General features: G+C 37.4%; 1 protein-coding gene across 3 annotated transcripts in view; it reads right to left on the bottom strand.

Moving 5' to 3' along the window:
- LOC148425625 (growth factor receptor-bound protein 10-like) overlaps positions 1 to 19,145 on the bottom strand; it is a 71,298-nt gene that overhangs the window by 31,060 nt on the left and 21,093 nt on the right. For all 3 annotated transcript variants that reach the window (XM_088410053.1, XM_088410055.1, XM_088410054.1), the window contains exons 4-5: positions 10,673 to 10,967; positions 6,143 to 6,287 (exon numbers count right to left, since the gene is read on the bottom strand). In XM_088410053.1, the coding sequence (XP_088266179.1) occupies positions 6,143 to 6,287; positions 10,673 to 10,967 (440 nt within the window). The remainder of the gene's footprint in view (positions 1 to 6,142; positions 6,288 to 10,672; positions 10,968 to 19,145) is intronic.

Below are 19,145 nucleotides of genomic sequence, written 5' to 3'. Positions count from 1 at the left end.
GCGCCTTAGTGAATTAAAGTTTCAATATGTTCAACAAGTTAACAAAAAGAGCCATCTAACGGCAAAGCTTGGCTGGTCTGCCTTAGAAGAGTAACACTGAACACACTCGAGCTTTTACATAGTATTTTCTCACGAGGGGGTTATGCAGGTGAAGAGAGGTAAACTTTGGAAAACATTTGCAGCTTGCAAGCACATACCGTACTTCTGGTCCAAAGTTTCCAACACGTCGATAAGTGACTGCTTTGTAACCTAAACATGGTTCATTTCTTTGTACATGGAAAATTATTTTTAAAAATTGTATCACTCAGGTTGTGGATTCAGTTTCTTGGCAGGATTACTCTTACTATTTTTTTTTTTCAAAACTATTAGCTTAACATGCAAAAGCGGCTGATTATGGTTGTTAGACATGTAGCACAGTTACAACCAGATACAAGTTTATAGTCAGTGTCGGAATTGGGGATTTGATGTATTTCTGTCAAAAAATGCTAAAACTCAAACAAATTGCACATGGTAGTGCATTTATTTTCAACAAGATACAATCTAAGTTCAAAGTGTATCTAATATCTGAAAAGAAATGAGGCTGTATCAGTTTTAAATGAAATTACTCTGTAGACTGGCGTTTCGCAACCTTTAATGAGCCAAGGCACAGACTCAAAATAGAAAACGTCTTGGCAGGGCTTAAGACTGTGACCAAAATGGTCTCAGAATTTTGTTTCTAAGTGTGTGCTTCTTTCTGTTCACATTCATGCAAGTGCATACATTTTAATGCTCCCTCCAGCACAAGCATTGTATCAGATGGTGTAATTAAAACATACCTTCTTTTTCAGTCTTTTATAGTTTCTGCAATGTGCATACAATGTCTACTTTGTACTAGCGCGCAGACTGGTGATGCACATGCTGTTCCATACGTTTTTGTTTTAACATGGCCTTTTTTGTAAATGTTATACTAACAAATATATCGTCTTTGTCTTATCTTCAACTCAATCTTCTGTTACAAGCATCAACCACAACCCCCCTTTTCACAGTATCTAGCACAATAAGCAAATGTATACCTTGCATTTCATCATGCTTGAAAAAGCATTCCTGATGTCAGCTAGATCTTAATTGGGCACTTACCAGCACTTCCGATATGCCCAAAAGTTCAGACACATATAAATGTGAAAGTAGCCAGGCTCAGGAAAATAAAATAGTGTGTCTTGCACAAAGAGGAACACAAATGTACCTATACCGTAAGATATACCAAACAATAGGGAGATAATGAGACACAGAGCAGAGAGGCAGGACATAGGGATCGTGCAATAATAGCGAGCAGTGATCTTGAGGACATCCAGTCCAAGTACAGCAAATCCAACAAAATCTGGCAACACTGTGATCAAATGACTATTCCCATACTGGAAGGAGTTGGCTGACTTCAAGGACACAGTGTCCCAGTGAATATAACAACACTCGATTACATCACCAAGCGGAGACACACTAACATTTATGAGGTATGCATATTTGGGCACTAGCAACAGTGGATCTTCATCTTTTCTATGTCTCTTGTGCTTAAAAACCCAATGTGAGCTGTGTTCAATTTCCTGATTTTCAGAACCGGTGCCAAAAAAGATATTTTTCATAAAATATATGTCATACGGATCCCTATACCTATAGACATTAAAAGTGGAGTTCTTGTGAGATTATTTGGTGAGTTTGTAAATAGTTGGAGATTGATCAAGAGGCTCATCGCTCACCTCAGACCTAACCTCTTGATGTTGGGTCAGAGGTCATTGATGTTGCAAAAGGAGTCTGGCTCACAACGTTGTCATTTTATGAGGCTTGTGGTTTAGGTCAGTTATTTCAAATCAACCCCATGGACCTTGTTTAGTGTTTGCATGGAAGTCGAAAATTTATGGGTAAAATGAACGGTTTGGGAGAAACTACATTTGTCTGGACTTGACCGCTGACTGATTCTTGTATTCAAAGGTGCACTAAACATTTTAGTCCATATATTGTAGCACCCTGGTTACACAGTTTATTAAAAGGTTTGTTCTTCTGTTTTTTTTTCAAGAACATGATCGTGGTTACAATGGTCGGAGGATAAAAACTACAATTTCTTGGTTGGGACAGGACCACTCTAACACTGATCAATGCTACCCCCCCCATGAATGGATGGATGGATGGATGGAGATGGTTTGTTCTGAAAGAATCATCAGGTGTACACTGTAATGTGTAGATTAGACATGGGATGATAACCAGATTGGTGATAGATCGCGGTTTTAGAAGTCACGGTTATTTAAAGCCATCTAAGTCTGTCCAAACCGGTAAGTTTAGTTTTATTTTTTTTTCCTCTCCCGCATCATCTACTTTAATGTGTAGCTGCAAAGCTGTAGCTCTCATTGTGTATCATGTTTATTGGTGAGCAAAACCCGTGTTGATCCCTAAAGGTTTGTTTCCATTTTATTTACATATTTCTTTTTAAATTAGCATGGTAAATGTTATTTTAACAAATGTTGCGTTATACATTTTGTTTAAAAATAAAACCATTTTTTTAATGTTGAAAAATGAGAATCTACTCAAAAAGATGTAAAATTATGTTTCCTGAGCTATCATTTCAATACCGTGATACCGTGATTTTTTTGCTCAAGGTTATCATATTGTCAGAATCTGATATCGTCCCATACAGAGTGTAGATTTGGAATTTCAATGTTCTTGAATATTAAGAGCCTATATTAATTCCAAATGCAACAACAGGTCTGCCACAGATGTAATTGATAACAACTGAGCGAGACCATGACAAAGATCAGCTAACTTATTAAGTTCGATACCTTTCAACTAGTTAAAACAAAAAGAAAAAGAGAGAACTGACAAAAGCTTTTTCAAACAAAACAAAACAAGAGAAGAGCTGAGGCAATTGGGAGCCCTTCCGTCCCAGCTGTAAGCTTGCTCAATCATTCCTGAAAGTCGTGTTCTACTTCCTCCTCCAGCACCGAGGCGAGGGAGTTGGAAGAGCCGGAGGGAGGGGACTGGGGCATTATGGGTCTGTCAGAGAGAGCCTGAGAGGTTTCAGGAATTCAGTACAACAAATAGAAAAACCTCAGTGTGCCAGCTGACTGGACGACATACACTATATGTGGAGACTCATGGAAGAACTCATACAAAAAAGAAACAGAACTCAAGGTCGACACATAATAAAGAAAATGGCACCTGAGCTCCAAAACTAAAGGTCTAGTACAGCGAATAGGACAGACCCATAATTACTTGCTTGCATTTAATTTGAACACTCAACACAACAATCATGTATTTAAATCTCCCACGTTTCCGCAAAGAATTGGTGTGACATAGTTTTCACCACAATCAGAGGCATATATCTATGGTAGGGTAAGTCAGAGTAGAAAAGGTGCTGAATTGAATTTCCACTGAACAATAACCACAATGAGACATAGTTTCCATTGCAATCAACAATAGACACAAGCTGCCAATTCTCTAAAGTTTACAGACCCCCCCCCCCCCCCCAAAAAAAAAAAAAAAACCCCGACCATTTTACATCAGCGTTTGCAGTACACAGGAACATGGACCAGTATTTCAGTTCTTCACAGGTCTTCCTCAGCTCATCAACACATTTGTTAATGTATAATCTGGCAAATAAAAAACAAACAAAAAAAAGTGTCCCGCCTCATTAATAAACAAGGGTCGAAGTTGTGTTGGAGCCAATCCCAGCTATCTTTAGGCATGCCAGCCAATCGCAGGGCACACAAAGACAAATAAAACACTAATACAAACACATCTAAGCATAATATAAAGTATGCAATTTACACACGATGCATGTTTTTGGAATGTGGGAGGAAACCAAAGTACCCAGAGAAAGGCTGCGAAGGCATGGATCGAACATGTAAGCTCCATGCAGGAGGGCCGGAGCAAAAGGCAAACCTGCCACTTCTGAACTGTGAGGTGGATGTGTTAACCAGTTTGCCACCAACTGCCCTTCTTTGAAACAGTACAATTTAAAGATTGCAACATGAGCACTGATACGTAAATGTCGCCAGGTCATTTTGAATCACAGACCTTTTACCTTTGTTCATCATTTACAACTCTCCTGTACCTCTTCCAGTCACCAGCTTAATTTCCCGATTCACAAAGCACTTTTTAACGGGCTGTCTGGGGATTAAAACATTAACAAATTTATTGTCTTGCCTGGCCTACGAGACATACTTATTTCACATGTGAGAGACAGTCATTTCAGACTTTATGACTGTCAATGTAAAAAAAAAAAATACTGTGCAGACCTGAATCTTTGCTGCAGCTTCTAATTTGAGCCTTTAAGCTCTCCACATGGAAATAAACAACGTCCAGCTCATAATGACCTTGAACTTGAATAAAACTTAAGGTTTGGTGGCTGATACCAACATTAGTCTGGTGCAATCATTCCTCAAGTTGCAGTATTAACCAACAACTTCCCGACAAAAGTCATTAATAGTAAGCAGGTTATATTAATTTCAGACATGCCTTTGGCAAAGATGGAAATGCCTTTACTGGAAGTTACAGAGGCATTCAGTGACAAGAACAGGCCCTGGATCACAGTCATGATACATCTGATAAATACTTTGGTCACACATTACTGCAAACTGCTAGGTTATTGGAACCAGGACTGGCAGTCCAGATCATTAACAACTATGATAATGATGATAAGAGTTTGCTAACTCCAGGAACAGACAGCCGAGTGTCCTAATCTTAGACCCGCAAGGAGAACTGGCACAGGCATTTACAATCCCGCCATGTACACTGTTACACTCAACACACTTTTCCATTAGTGCACACATGTGTGCCACTAAAACCCTGTGCTTGTAATCATTGTGCCTAAAAAATTGTACCAATGTTGGCAAGAGAAATTCTAAAACATTTATGCATAAACATCTATAACACAAAATGAACCCGTTAAGTGCAACTAATTTATAATCATTCCAAATATGCAAAATAAAAAACAATTCAACAAAATACAGACAGAGCCTCTGCAGTGCTCTTTTTACCTCTGAAATTGTTGGGTTCCCGGGTCTCGCAATACTAAAAAAACTATGGGTCCCGATGAGTCCCTAAAATTGCGCAATAAAAAGGACAAATTAAGTCCAAGACTCAAAATGCAGACAGAGCAAAAAAACAACAACAGATATTAGCCAAAGTATTAGTCAAATTAAATAAACAGTATGTATATAGCCCACAACTTGATGATGCGGAAAAATGTTTTTCTCCTGAAGGTAGACCTTTTGAGAACCACTACACCATCCAGAGCAGGAGTGTCAAACTCGTTTAAGCTTGCGGACCGCTAAAGGAAAATCTATTCCCAAATGGGTCAGACCAATAAAATTGTGGTATACATTTATATACCTTGAAAACTTCAACTTTATTATTCGTTATTAATACTGTCCAAAATAAAGCAAGTACGTCACTAATAATCATACAATATTAACATTACTTTCCATGATAAAGACATTTCAGTTTTTCATTTATGAAAAAATTCAGCTAATTTTGGCACTTCACAAAATTATCTAGTGGGGCAGTTTATACCCATTGTCGAGTGAATACAGTAGCAATGAATTATTGTACTAAGTAGTATGCGGCATGTGCGCGCTGAAGTGGATTTGTTTCATTGGTGACGTTTGGTAAAGACAGTCAGAAAATGTTTCAAAATAAAACATAGGCTATTAAGTAAAATATGAAACGAACGGAATTGGAACATTTTTATTTTGAAATTACTCTCGGAAGCATGGTCGTGACCGAAATAGTTGTCATCTAGTTGTCATCCGTGAGGTTTAAGCTAGCCCGCAAGATGATTCAGTGAATCATTGAACAAAAATGGGACAGAAAACGATACATTGGGGACAAAAAAAGGAAGATAACAGTATTTTAACTTTTTTTTAATTTACTTTTCGATGACATATGTACAGTTTACCCCTGCTATTTGGGGGCTATTCAGGTCCAGGCCAGCGTGCAGAGCAAAAATCTTAATAATTAACACATTGTTTTTGAGTATATAGCCTGATTTTACCTGCTCGGCTCATCTGAGGATAGATTTTTCTCCATACGGCTCCTGAGCCAAAATGAGTTTGAAACCCCAGGGTTAAAGTCTCTTGATGAAAAGTATGTTTTGGTGAAGGTCAGTTGCACTTACATATATGCCAGCGGAGGATTCTCTGGGAGGTAGTGACCCAGGACTGAGCACAGGTGAGCTGGCCGGACTGCAGAGCTCAGGAAAAGGGTTGGGTATAGCTGGGAGAGAGGATGTCCTCAGTTGCTGCTGCTCCTCTCGCAATTTCCTGGACAATGGGAAGAGGAAACCAAAACAGTTCATTTGTCTAAATGTGCTACGTGCAGCTGCCTCTATAGTACTACTTCTCCATTCAAATGAAATGCACTCCTCATCTCAGTTTACATTCAATAAGGAAATTGTCGGATAACATACCAAACATTAGCTCACTTTGCTGATATACAGTACAATCATAAAAAAAAAATGGAGAAACATTTTCTATTTGTTTTGACTTGGGCTTTATCTAATTTAGCCAGATAAAAAATGGTTTATGAGTATTGTAACATTTGACAACAAGTATTAATTACAAACAAACTAATGGTACGGAATGATGTCTCTGCAGTCAAAATGTAAATAAATATATTTTTGTGTGAAATTAAACTGTCATGGTAGAACGCTAAATATGGCTGGCAGATGTTCACCGAAGAAATTTGGAACTGGAACATCAGGGTTCAAGTCCTGTTGGGACAAAATAACTACCGTATTTTCCGGACCATAAGCCGCAATGGTATATAAGCTGCAGCAGCAAAAATTGAGCAAAAAAACAATTTCTGTCAACGATAAGCCACACTGGACTATAAGCCGCAGGTCATAACATCAGATATTTATAATTAAAAGATGTTATATGGAAGTTTTTAAAATGTTTTATTAATTAAAAATATTTAATTGCCTGCCAACAGCGTCAACATATTTATCCAAAAAGGGATAGATTATTTTCAACATAACACCAAGAGAATACTGCAGAGTTAAATAGCAGTTGAAACGCAAAATCAATCATTCGATAGCATCTTCTGTCTCCCAATGTTTAATTGCTCGATTATTTTAGTGAACATATAATCACATTGCAGATAATTCATACATACAATCATAAATATTTAAATACAATCATATAAACCTGATATCAAATTTATACATCACAAACTTATATACACAATCTTTTTAAATTTCGACATATTTTCTAATATTTTAAATGATTTATTTTTAAAACTCTTTTTGAGTTTTGAGATGGTTGTTCCATCAATTGACACCTTGAACAGATACACACATTTGCTTCACCTAGCTAGCAAAAAAAAAAAAAAAAAAAAAAGGGCAGATAAACTGCACTGTACTATAAGCAGCAGGGCTCAAATCACAAGGAAAAAGTCGCGGCTTATAGTCTGAAAAATATGGTAGTTATTTACTGGAGAGTTGCTAGCCTGTTCTCGAGCAAGGCACTGAACCACTGAAACTCCATCACTCTGACATCTCGACTAAAGCAGCGTATATTAAATTTGGCCTTTACACAATAGATACATAAATAATAAAAACAGAAGACCTTTTCAACTGGAAACTGTGTTATAGCCCCTTTTCTGATTAATCTCTCTGGTCTTACTTGTACTGTGGACTTCTTCTGAACATGCACTTGAGCAGGTGTCTGTTTGAATCCTGTAATTTCTTACTGAGCGAACCACAGGTCCTTGTTGAGCGGTTTCAAAATACATCAAGTTCTTTCAGCCCTTGCAGCATATTTCCTCAAATGTCCAAAAAGGTACCCTGAGATGAATCTCAAAGCATTTCCAAGTTTGTTATCTTTTCTCGTGGCATAATAAGTGTATTCTTATTCAGGGATGAACCCTTGCAGTGAAGTCTTAAGGATGTGCAGAAAATGCAGTCTTATCTGACTATGAAATATATTAAATTACCAATTGCATATCCTTGGTGTTCAATTCATGTAAAATGAATTCAACGAGACGAAGGTGTTGATGAGTTTTTTTTCAACTCAGTTTAAAATATAGACATTTTTTTCCGTGTAATATTTCTGGATTTAGAAATGTTATGTTGGTATTAAATTAAAATGTGAACTGACATTAAGATAATGACATGACACAGCTCTCTGAATAGTGCAAAACGGGTATACCTTTGGGATAACAAGACCCGCTGACACATGATATATGTGCAGGAGGAGAGATTAGTGGATCTTTATAGCACCCGAGCTCATGTCTGTTTCTGTCTGATGTTGCCATAATGAAGAGTCTCCAAGCCAGAAGAAACCACAGACCCCTGCAGCCTGCTAGCTAATTTGCTGCAATATTCATCACACATCAATATTAAAGAAGACATCACTTTAAAGATTTCTTTTTTTTTTTTTTTTTTTTTTTTAATTAAGCACACGCACTTTAAGCTTGTAGCTCAGAAGAGGGATGATGGTTTGACAGCTGATCATAAACTTTTCAGGATTTAATCTTTTTTTTTCTGTTCTTTTTTTTGGCAATGAATAGTGCGCTCAGAAAGCCATTGTGGGAGACTCGCTTTTCGACTCTTTCTCTCTGCCTCTATCATTTCGCTGTAGAACCCAGCGAGTTCAAAAGGGAGCGGGCCTTTTGATGTCGTCCCATCTGAGCTCGAGAACAGGGTTATCCAGGGGTCAGTTCTGAATAATAAGAACTTCAGGGCCTTAGACTGTGCTGGTGTGTGAGTGCTTGTGAGAAGAGGCGAGAAAGCAAGAGTTCTTAAAGACAGAATACTCCATTACCTGATCATTTCTTCTCTACTTCTGTCAAAGAGTCTGGACAGGGATAATTATTAGAGACCGCTCAGCAGCAAAAGTATATGATAAAGCCTATAATGAACACCTCAGGGAGCCTGTGAGCTACAACTATTGAAACCGAGAAATAGGCTTACGCTTGATGATAAAATTAATGAGAGTTTGACCTGATGGTGTTGTTTGAGACAAACAAGTTCTGACAAGAAGGAAGAGGGCATTCAAAGGCTAGAGCTAAGGGATTATATGGAAACATTTACATTTTGGGATTGTGTGCAGGGACAATCAAATCGATATATTAATCCATCAGACTCTAGCCACATTCAATACGATCACAGAAAAAACGTGTATTGTTTTTGAGTGTCCCTGAATTCCACAAAACTCTTCTGAAAAAAAAAGGTGCCTCGTGGGAGTTCAAACAACGACACGAGAAATGTAAAACGAGACTTCAAGATCAAACATCCAACTATCCTTTTGGTTGAATGTTTATTTATTTATTTAGTCACTGACTGTTTGACTCAGCAATAGTTTTCCAAAAAACAAAAAGACTCAAAGGCGGGTATACTGGACTGAACTTATTGCATTCATCCATTGTGCATTGCACAACTATACATATACAGCAAAGTTTACATATAAATGCAAATAATTTTTCTTCACGGATCATAATACTGTAGTTGATTAAGAAAAATAAAATCAAAAGTCGCTGCCTATTTTATGCTTTTGCATACTGATGGAAGTTAATAATCAACAGCTTGTTGCTTTGTTATTTAAGTATACTAATCATCTACTCTGCTACATTAGAACTGCTGTCTTTCCATGATAAAAGCTCAAGTATGTGAATTGATATTGTATTCCTCACTTGCCAAAATGAACATACTCGTACTTGTAACTCATAAAGATGAAAGTTTGATTGACCGGATCATTTTCGCCTTTATCATAACATTTATAAGGAACAGAAGTAACTGACAATTCAGACAAAGCTGACCATGTTTGTGGAAAAAAACAAAAACAAATCCACAACCTATCCACAGCCCTGTCGAGGAGAACAGACTAAAAAAAAAAAATTAAAAAATTTTGTTTTTAAATTTACCGACTATGCATTAAGTATGTTCTATTTCAGTATGGTTTGTACATTTGAGGGCTGTCACGATAATTTTTTAAAATCGATGTTTCTATCAATTATTCTATCAAATAGTCGAGTAATCGGTCCCCACACACATTCGTCCAAAAGATTTTTTTTTTTTTTTTATCTACTTATTTATTTGGGAATTAATAATTTATTATGGTCGAATGTGAGTTGAAGTGACCAGATGAAAGACTTACTGTGTATTATCTTCTACACATTCAAATGAATAGACACCAACTAAATTTGCCTGTGATAAATGGTCAACAATATATGAGTACAGAGTGGGGCTGCCTAATAGGTACAAGGAACATATTTAATGCCATGACGCCATCGATACAGAATAACGAGCAGTGGTTTAGTTTTATGCAAAGGTGCCTTCATTTGCGGCTGAACAAGATTATGTATTAACAGGATGTTAGACGACTTTAGTGTCCACGTTAGCACTGAGGGTGGGAGTGTTATTGTAGTACATCGGACGCTGCTGGGAAATGACAGTCCTTTTTTTTTTTTTAAAAAAAAGGTGAAGCGCTGAAGCCACAAAAACTGAAGCGTGAAGTGGAGAGGGAACACTTTATTATGAATCCACTTACCCGACTTGGTCAAATTTCCCCCTCACCCTGGCAAATTTGAAATTCTTTGTCATTCGAATGGTGTTTGTTGAGGTAATATACACTAGAAAGCATGTAGCTCAATTTGACAAATACTGTTAAATTGAACAGTGATCTCATTTCAATAGGTTGGCACTCACCGGACAGCGAGAATGTGCATAGGTTGTGATCGTCGTAGACATGCTTGGGGTAGCTCTGAGGTGGTGGAGGAGGGTGGTTCTGGTGAGGAATGGCTTAGCACATGATGACCCTGTCGAAGTTGCGTGTGATGTGTGTGAGAGCGATGATGGTTGTGGTGGTGCTGGGAGGAGGAGGATGTCTGTCCGTTTTGAAGTAGCAATGTGGACTCTGTCTGCTGGGCACTGCAGGTGGGGTATAAGCTCTCCAGTGAAGAACTCATGTCATTCACCAAGGCCTCTAAATCAACATCATCCTCTGGAAGACAAAACGAAACATTCAAGGAATACAAGTCCAAAAGTGATTTCTAGAAGAGAATGCAGACTAGATTTTGTCCAATAATATAACTGTACACTCATGTTGCAACTGTGATTGTACTTTCTCTAAGGTCCTCTGCTTACGCATTTGAAGTGATGAACAAATGAATATTTGGGGAAATTGAAATAGCTTTTATTAAATATTGCGGTACAGTTGTACTACAGTGGTACGAACGACTCGTTTAAAAAAAAAAAAAAAAATCAGGTAATGTAACACCTCTACGGAAACAAAAACTTTCAAGATACATGATATTCAATTCAAGATACGAAAGGCGAACATTCTTGGCGTATCATAATGAGACACAAGACACCAGTGCTCACTCGAACAAGAATGTAATGTAATACGCCATCACAACTCACAGTGTCTGGCTTCCACTGCTCAAACTCTAATATGTATTTCTTAATGTTTCTGATTCATTTTTATCATTTTTTTTAATTAAAATATGCCGGCTTGTCCACAAACGAGAGGCACATGATCTTTGCACTGATCTTTATTATGGTCTTGCACTTTTCATCTTTACATTTATACTTTCCAACAACAGTTCACACTGTAGAACTAACAAATATAAAATTGATATTAACTAGGGCTTACTTTGTCCATATTCAAATTTGTCCATAACGAATTTCGTAAGTAGAGGTACCACTGTTTCTTAGTATATTTTCTTTTGCTGTTCTGTATTTTTTGCTTTTGAGCTCAACAATGATGTACAGCCTTTGCCTATAGGCTGGACAGCAGGGCAACTGGGTAAGTTTTGTTTTGACGCGTGCGTCGATCAAATAATTTCAATAGTCTCTTGCGTTGCGTTGGATATGTCGATCCGTTGATTTCGTCAACATTCCTTTCATTCAATATCTTGATAAAACAATAATTCGGGTTGCAAACCAAACTAAAAATCTACCTTAAAGACCACGCACGGTCGAAAACTGTTTGCGTCTTGCCCTGTCGCACCTGAGTGCAATCACCAACTGGCACGTATTTATGTAACCATGGCAACCATGGTTCCACCCACCGTAATAGATTGGCATGTCTTCAGACAATTTGTTTAACTTTCTTAATATAAACAAATTAGAATACACAAAAAGCTTTTTGGCTCCAACAAATGACAGTGTTTGTTTGGGGTGTTCCAGTATAACTCTTTCGCTGTACAAGATGATAATGATCTGATAAAATATGTGCAGGAATTTTATGTGTTATTATTTACAGTATTTTTTTTATTATGAAATGTTGGAAAAGACTTGATCCAGGGATTTTTTTTTAACACTGAAACATAACCAGCATCAGTAGAAATATAAACATCTTATTCCAAAAATATGCAATGTAACGTGAACCTTAACATGAGAATCTACTGCACTTTAATAATATGAATAAAAAATATATTAGCCTAATACTGTGTTAATAGAGAACATTTTGAATGTAGACCACAAAATAATTACCATGTATAATGTTTGTTTTTTCCTTATACCACATTGCTATCAATATCAGAAAGTGACATCACTAATGTTTGTTTACTTGGCTTATTCGGGTATAAGGAATTGTCTTTCCATAGTGTTTTTTTTGTTTGTTTTTGTTTTGTTAAATGTTGCAATATAAAACAGGCATTTTTGTTGGTGCTTATTGTTGGCCTTATTTAATGGCAAAATGTGTTCCTTCCATAAAATCCTATTTGATAAAGATGATGAGTATTGTCATGTGTAAAGGTTAATGGCAACCTCTATCCATGTATGAGAGTGTACTTATACATAAAAACATGCTTATTGCTTCTCAAGTATGGGTCATGGTCCCAACCGGGCCAGGGGCTAGCTCAATGAAATAGTTCTTATTTTGCTTCGGGGGGGGGGGGGGGGGGGGGGGGGTCTAGCAGCTTGTGAATGTGTGATTTTGATTTGAATTTGATTCATTGTTCAGGTCGAATGCCAGTCAATAAATCCGCGGCAAAAATTAAAGCCAAAATTGAGACCATAATAAAATGGTTGCCTCTCAAAAAGTTGAGGCGAGAAAAGCGATGTAAAATCCCTGGAAATTGTTGGAAATTGTTGGGATATTTCGTTTTCTGTTTAAGTTTCCCAATTAATTCCATTGTGGTCGGGGTGTGAACTGTTAACCTTGCCATCTTAAATCTCAGTAATCCCATAAAAGAAAAGCACAAAATGCTCAACACACAAATACAGACACACACACACACACATTGACACACACACAGTTTTGGCACGGCACTAATTTAGCAGGATTTTCTTGATTATGGACACGATGCTGCCCTGTGGATAAATGTAGGATACCAAGTACATGCCCAAACCTGCATGCAACACTTTCACACAAGGGATCACTGCAGAGGCATCATAATGTCAGCATCTGCTCAAAATTCACCACATGTATCGAACCTTCAGCTTTTGGAGGTCTAAAAAACCAGTAGTCAAATTCTTTTTTTTTGAGGAGAAATCTATCTTCAAAGCCCCTGTGAAAACCTTCAGGCACATTTAAATTCATGAAGTGAATTTTTCAACTGACTCCAGGAGCATTATGTATCAAAGTTTGATGCGAGCGCAATTGATGGGAAGTTCTCATTTAATTGCTTCATACTATGAAAGTTTTATCTCAAGGGGTAAACTGGTGAAAAACTTTGCCATTTTTAAGTTACAATCTGCTGTGGCCACTCTGATTAATAACTCCTTATTACAAAAAAAAAAAAAAAAACCTCATGAATTTATCATCAAATTGCTGCAGCCAGAGCCCACGAATCTAGTGTGAACTACAATTGCACCACTGGGGGGAGACAAGAATCACTTGTAAGTTCTCTCAAACAGTGTGGCAGAAACCAAAACTGAAGTTTAAATAAAGTTCAAATCAACCTGAAAGCCAGGGCACAACTAACTTACTTGCAGAGTGCAAACCAATGTCAAAAAAGAACCCTACTTAGGACCAAGCTTGTGAATGCCCTCAAATGGGTCTGATGACACAAGTTAGCTGAACTCTAATTGCAACAACTTTGACCTAAAACTACAACACTGGAAGGTGTGTAATCAAATGTATACAATATGACACGAAAAGAACAGAACATGGACAATAATTTCATTTTTAAAATAGATAGATAGATAGATAGATAGATAGATAGATAGATAGATAGATAGATAGATAGATAGATAGATAGATAGATAGATAGATAGATAGATAGATAGATAGATAGATAGATAGATAGATAGATAGATAGATAGATAGATAGATAGATAGATAGATAGATAGATAGATAGATAGATACTTTATTCATCCCCGTAGGGAAATTCACAGATTCACAAATATATATTTTTAGTAAAAATACATACCGTACTCACTACAATACAATACAAGACAAGACTCACTAGCTTTGCACATAGCTTTACAACCAAAACAACAAATTGTACAACCAAGAATCAGTCACAGATTAGTTTTCTTGGATGAGTTTTTCCTGATTACGTGTCAGGTAGCTGACTCACAGGTGCCTGTAAATCACAGGTGGTTAATCCGTTGGTATTAATAGCAACATGTAAGCTGGAGCATCTACTTATAGATTTCCTGGGGAGCTAAAGAGATGAAAACCACAGGACACAGGGTGCATACAAGGCCATGTATAGGCCTACAGAGCAAGAAAAGGTTTTTGAAGTACAATCTCACCAATCGGGTATTAGAAAAATTCAGCAGAGACTACGTCAAGTTCAGTCAAATAACACATCACATTGTATTTAACGTTCATTGCAGTTGCTGAGACATGTCCTCAAATAAAGAGGAGAACATTTTCGGCCAAACTACCATGACTCCAAAAAAAAAAAAAAAAAAGGCACAACTGCTTATGGAAGGGAGCACAACCCACTCATTTTCCAATGGATCAAGGATTTGTGAGTCATTATCAGTCGCATGATCATAACCACCTTTATATTTTGCAATTAGACAAACAAAGGTGTGCGTCATGTGGGCTGTTGACACCGCAATGCATGACAATCATGTGACTAGTAGAACCTGACAGAACCAACAAAAGACAAGTTCTACCTACCGTTTGTCTTTGGCAGGCAAAAGGGAGCACATAAACACCTTTATTCATACCAAGCAAACACACAGCTGCCATGACACGCCTGACCTTACATTATTACAGTCAATCATTAGATCCTCTTAAAATATCAGAGCAGCTCAGGCAGCAGGGAGCACACAAAGCAGAGCTGCTGACAGTAGGAATTTGCGAGTGTGATGCAGTTGCTGAAACATATTTTGGGAGCAAGTCATATGGATAGTGCCCCTTAATAAACCACTTGGACTTCAACCTGTACTCAAGCCAAAGTGAGATATTAAATCATCGTTGAAAATCAAAGTCTCTCGGTCTCTAATGTGACGGTGTGGTCAACATAAACTTAAAACTATTTCCAGGGCAACCTTCTGTAAAACATCTTGGACAAGTGGAATTCAATTAAGGGTGTCAAATTAGCAATTTAATGTGGATCAATTAAAAATTCAAGTTTTTGAAATTGCCTTAATCTCATTTTTAATCTCTAATTTCATGCTTTTCGAATGATGATTATATCCATTTTTTTAATTGCCTTAATCTATTTTTTAATCTCTAATTTCATGCTTTTTGAATGATGATTAGATCCGTTTTCATGGGTTGGTCTTGTGCTCAAATTGATGCGATAGCAACAAAGACGATATATAATGTGGGAGCTAAAGCAAAGTTCTATACCAAATTCAACTTGAGAACACCCCTTTTTGATCAAGTCTGTGATGTCAGGAATGCCAATCTTTTATTTGATGTTCAATTCTAATTTGTGGTGAATGACAAAAGAAAACAGCACAAGGTAAACGGTACAATTGCATTTGTTTGAGAAAATAAATGACAGAAGATGAAGTTGTTGTAGATCAATCTTTTGATCTGTCCCAATTACACAAGATCTTATTTTAAACTAACAAAATTGATTACAAATCAGCTCATAGTTAATTAATCTTTTTTTTTCCTTTTTTTTTTAAATCTCTGGAGAACACTACAGTAAGCCTGCAGCTAAATCCAAATGTTTGCTGTAATGCAAACTTGGTAGGCAAGGGACACCCTTAGAGTGGCTGCCAGCCAATTACAGGGCACATCGAGAAAAACAACCATTCACGCACCCAGTCACACCAAAGGACAATTTATTGTGTCCAATACACACAGTCACACAAACCTAGCCAATGTGGCATCTTAGGCGTCCTCCTCTATTGATGATTTACATACACTTTCATGACCCTTTTGTGAATCGGTGAGCCAGCCCTGAATTCACATCAGTACTTTTTTTTCCATTTGTATTGATGTTACTTGCAAATCAAAGTTTTACAATGATCACATTCTCATTTTAATCAAAAGCATTCTTAGTCTCAAAGTAAAACCCAAACCAAACAATGTTGTGTGTTAAACCAGTTTTGAGAGTAAGCACAACTCACAATTACGACTTTTTTTTTTGTCTCTGTTGAACTCATGTCTTGGTCATTAAAAATGAACATCATCACAGCTAACAACAGCTGCGTGCTAAAATCTCGGAACTATTTCCCTGCAGAAATAAACAATATTACAGGAATTCCTGTTGTTCTAACATTTCATCAAACAAGACTTATAAAAGTGGCCAGTGATGGTCGCCTAGTTTTGTACCGCTTCTCTGTCAAGAAGCAACACCAAATACTGTCTAAGTTCCTCATAGGTTAAAAGGACAACATTATCATTATTCAAAATCTTTTGTTTAATGGGCTGTGTCCATTTATTCCTCTGACATGTTTAGCGCGTTTCCTTCTGTTAAGAACATATAATTGGTTAAATTGGGGGTGAAAATCATCCAACATCTTCTATTGTCTTCTTAGCCAATTTATATGCAGTACTAACCTACTGTAAAACTAATTAAGTCTGTAGGAATCTGCATAAAAGCTTGTTGTGAATATCACTGGTAATTAGGGAATGAGACAAAGCCCAAACAAGACCATTGTACTAATGGCAGATGCATATGGCTCACTGTTTCTTAAGCCAGGAATGTAGTCTATGCACTCTTTATTCAGCTGGTTGCAAACTGAAAAGAAGGGTAACGCTCACATAAAAAAAGGAATGCTGCCAAGAAGTATACATGCATTGAACATTGATTCAACACGCATGCACATGCACAAAACAGCATGTGAAATGTAAATTAAAGCTCAGCAGAGGGGCTTCCATTAAAAAGGGACCAATGGAATGAGGGCACTGTAAAGAGTGGATGTGGAGTGTACAATACTACTTGCGACAGCATGCGCACACATAGACACACTCACATGCACACACACCCACGGAAGGCCAAGCCTCCAGTATGGGGCGGGGGAGACAGTGTGGGCGGGTCAAAGGGAAACAGAAGAGGCAAGGGAAGGAAAACTGAGACAAATACATAGCACAGAAGGAAAAGTCGAGCTCTCAGAGTTAGTCTGTTATTTAAGGGGAACCGTAAGGGGCATTTGGGGAGGGGACTGGACTCATACGGGTAAGGGTGATCACAGGACACAGCTTTGTCAGTAGCAGCTGTTTCTTACTCTAGATTGAATGGAAAATATTTTTAAATGACAAAATAGCTGCATTTATTATTAAAGTGTGTCCTCGGAAGGAAAATGAAAGTTGGGGGGGAGGGGGCGGCGTTAATGTGATAACTCCAGGTATATACGATGTGTCTAATGAACAAATATTGAATAGACTGAGAATTGATTAGGGGAAATGACACAGCTTGCCATGCTAAGGTAACCTAGCTAGTGCATTTAGCTCCGTAGCAAGGGCTTGAGTTAAAGAATCGATATGATACGATACACTACAGAAGAGTGCCATGACACCTTGGTTGGAATTAAGTGCTTTACAGTTATTTATGTAATCCACAGGATTTGTGTCTCTCAACAGGCATTATAAAGAACATGACAGGTATTATAAAGAACATATTTACTTTCACAACCTCTCCCTCTCTATCTATCTATTATTTATTTAACTGGACTGGCAGTGTCAAAAGATAACCATAATACTTCATGGCAGAAACGGTTATGTGCACGTCGTACCAAAAATCATGCCAAACAACCTGTGTACAAGTTCAACAGCGCAACACAAGATGTTTCGTTGACTTCCTCTAAAGGGCTAACTATGGTAATCAAAATCGACACTATTAGCTGGATCCCACTGTTTCAATTTTTTTTTCAAGGAAATTTATGTAGCATACACAGAGAACTCAAAAAAGCTCAACATGGACCCAAATTCTATGTTCTCTACTTTTTATCAAGTCAAGACAACCATTCAATAAAAGTTAAGGAAATGATACTATATTCCACTTTCAGGTGAAATTTCAGAAAACACCTCGAGGACTAAAATTGTGTGGGGAAAGTAACATGAAGTTGCACATATGATAATTTGCACCACAGGTGTAAAAAATAATGTTGCAGTTGTGCAAAAGTACCTTGGTGTTATAGCAGAATTGCTTAAAAGATGTAGAAAAGAGTACTTGTCAGAAATTTCTATTATGTTGTTGCTGTTCAGAAACAAGTAACTTTCTCACAGAATATAGTGCAAAAGTGATTGCTATTTGTAAGGTGAAGGGTGTATGCTATGTACAACAAAGAAACAATTTGACCTATTGAAATAGCTCACCTGTGGTTGAAGTGGTGAACCAAATCTCAGTCTCAATGGTTCATCTGGACGCTAATTAGCGTGCACACACACGGAGGAGGACATATTTTGAAATGCAAGGGATGCGTTCTGTCCCACGACTATATTTTCGAAAACATTCATTTGTGTGCATGTTACTTGTATTTGGAATAATCATAATTTAGTTGTTTTAGAATAACTTCCGAAAACAATCACGATTAAATATTAAGGGGCAGCCTTGGTCAAGTGATTAGGATCGATGACATGGAACGAGAAATAAAACTATATGACAAACTCAGGTTCTGAGCTTGAGCAAGAAGATTCATTTCAAGCGCAGAGCTCATGAGAGCTGTGCTTTCAGATAACTCCACAGCATTGGCACTATTGATGGGATTTGTTGCCCAGCAGCTGTAAGGACACCAACACTGTTAGGTTCACTCACTACATTTCATAGAAATGTGGAATACAAAATGTTTACATGACTTTACATGTTAGGGATA

The sequence above is a fragment of the Hippichthys cyanospilos genome, chromosome 3 (genome assembly GCF_059441005.1).
Source record: "Hippichthys cyanospilos isolate Australia breed blue-spotted pipefish chromosome 3, RoL_Hcya_1.0, whole genome shotgun sequence".
Taxonomy (NCBI): Eukaryota; Metazoa; Chordata; class Actinopteri; order Syngnathiformes; family Syngnathidae; genus Hippichthys; species Hippichthys cyanospilos.
Note: the sequence above shows the minus strand (reverse complement) of the source record. Positions and strands in the feature narration are given on the sequence as shown.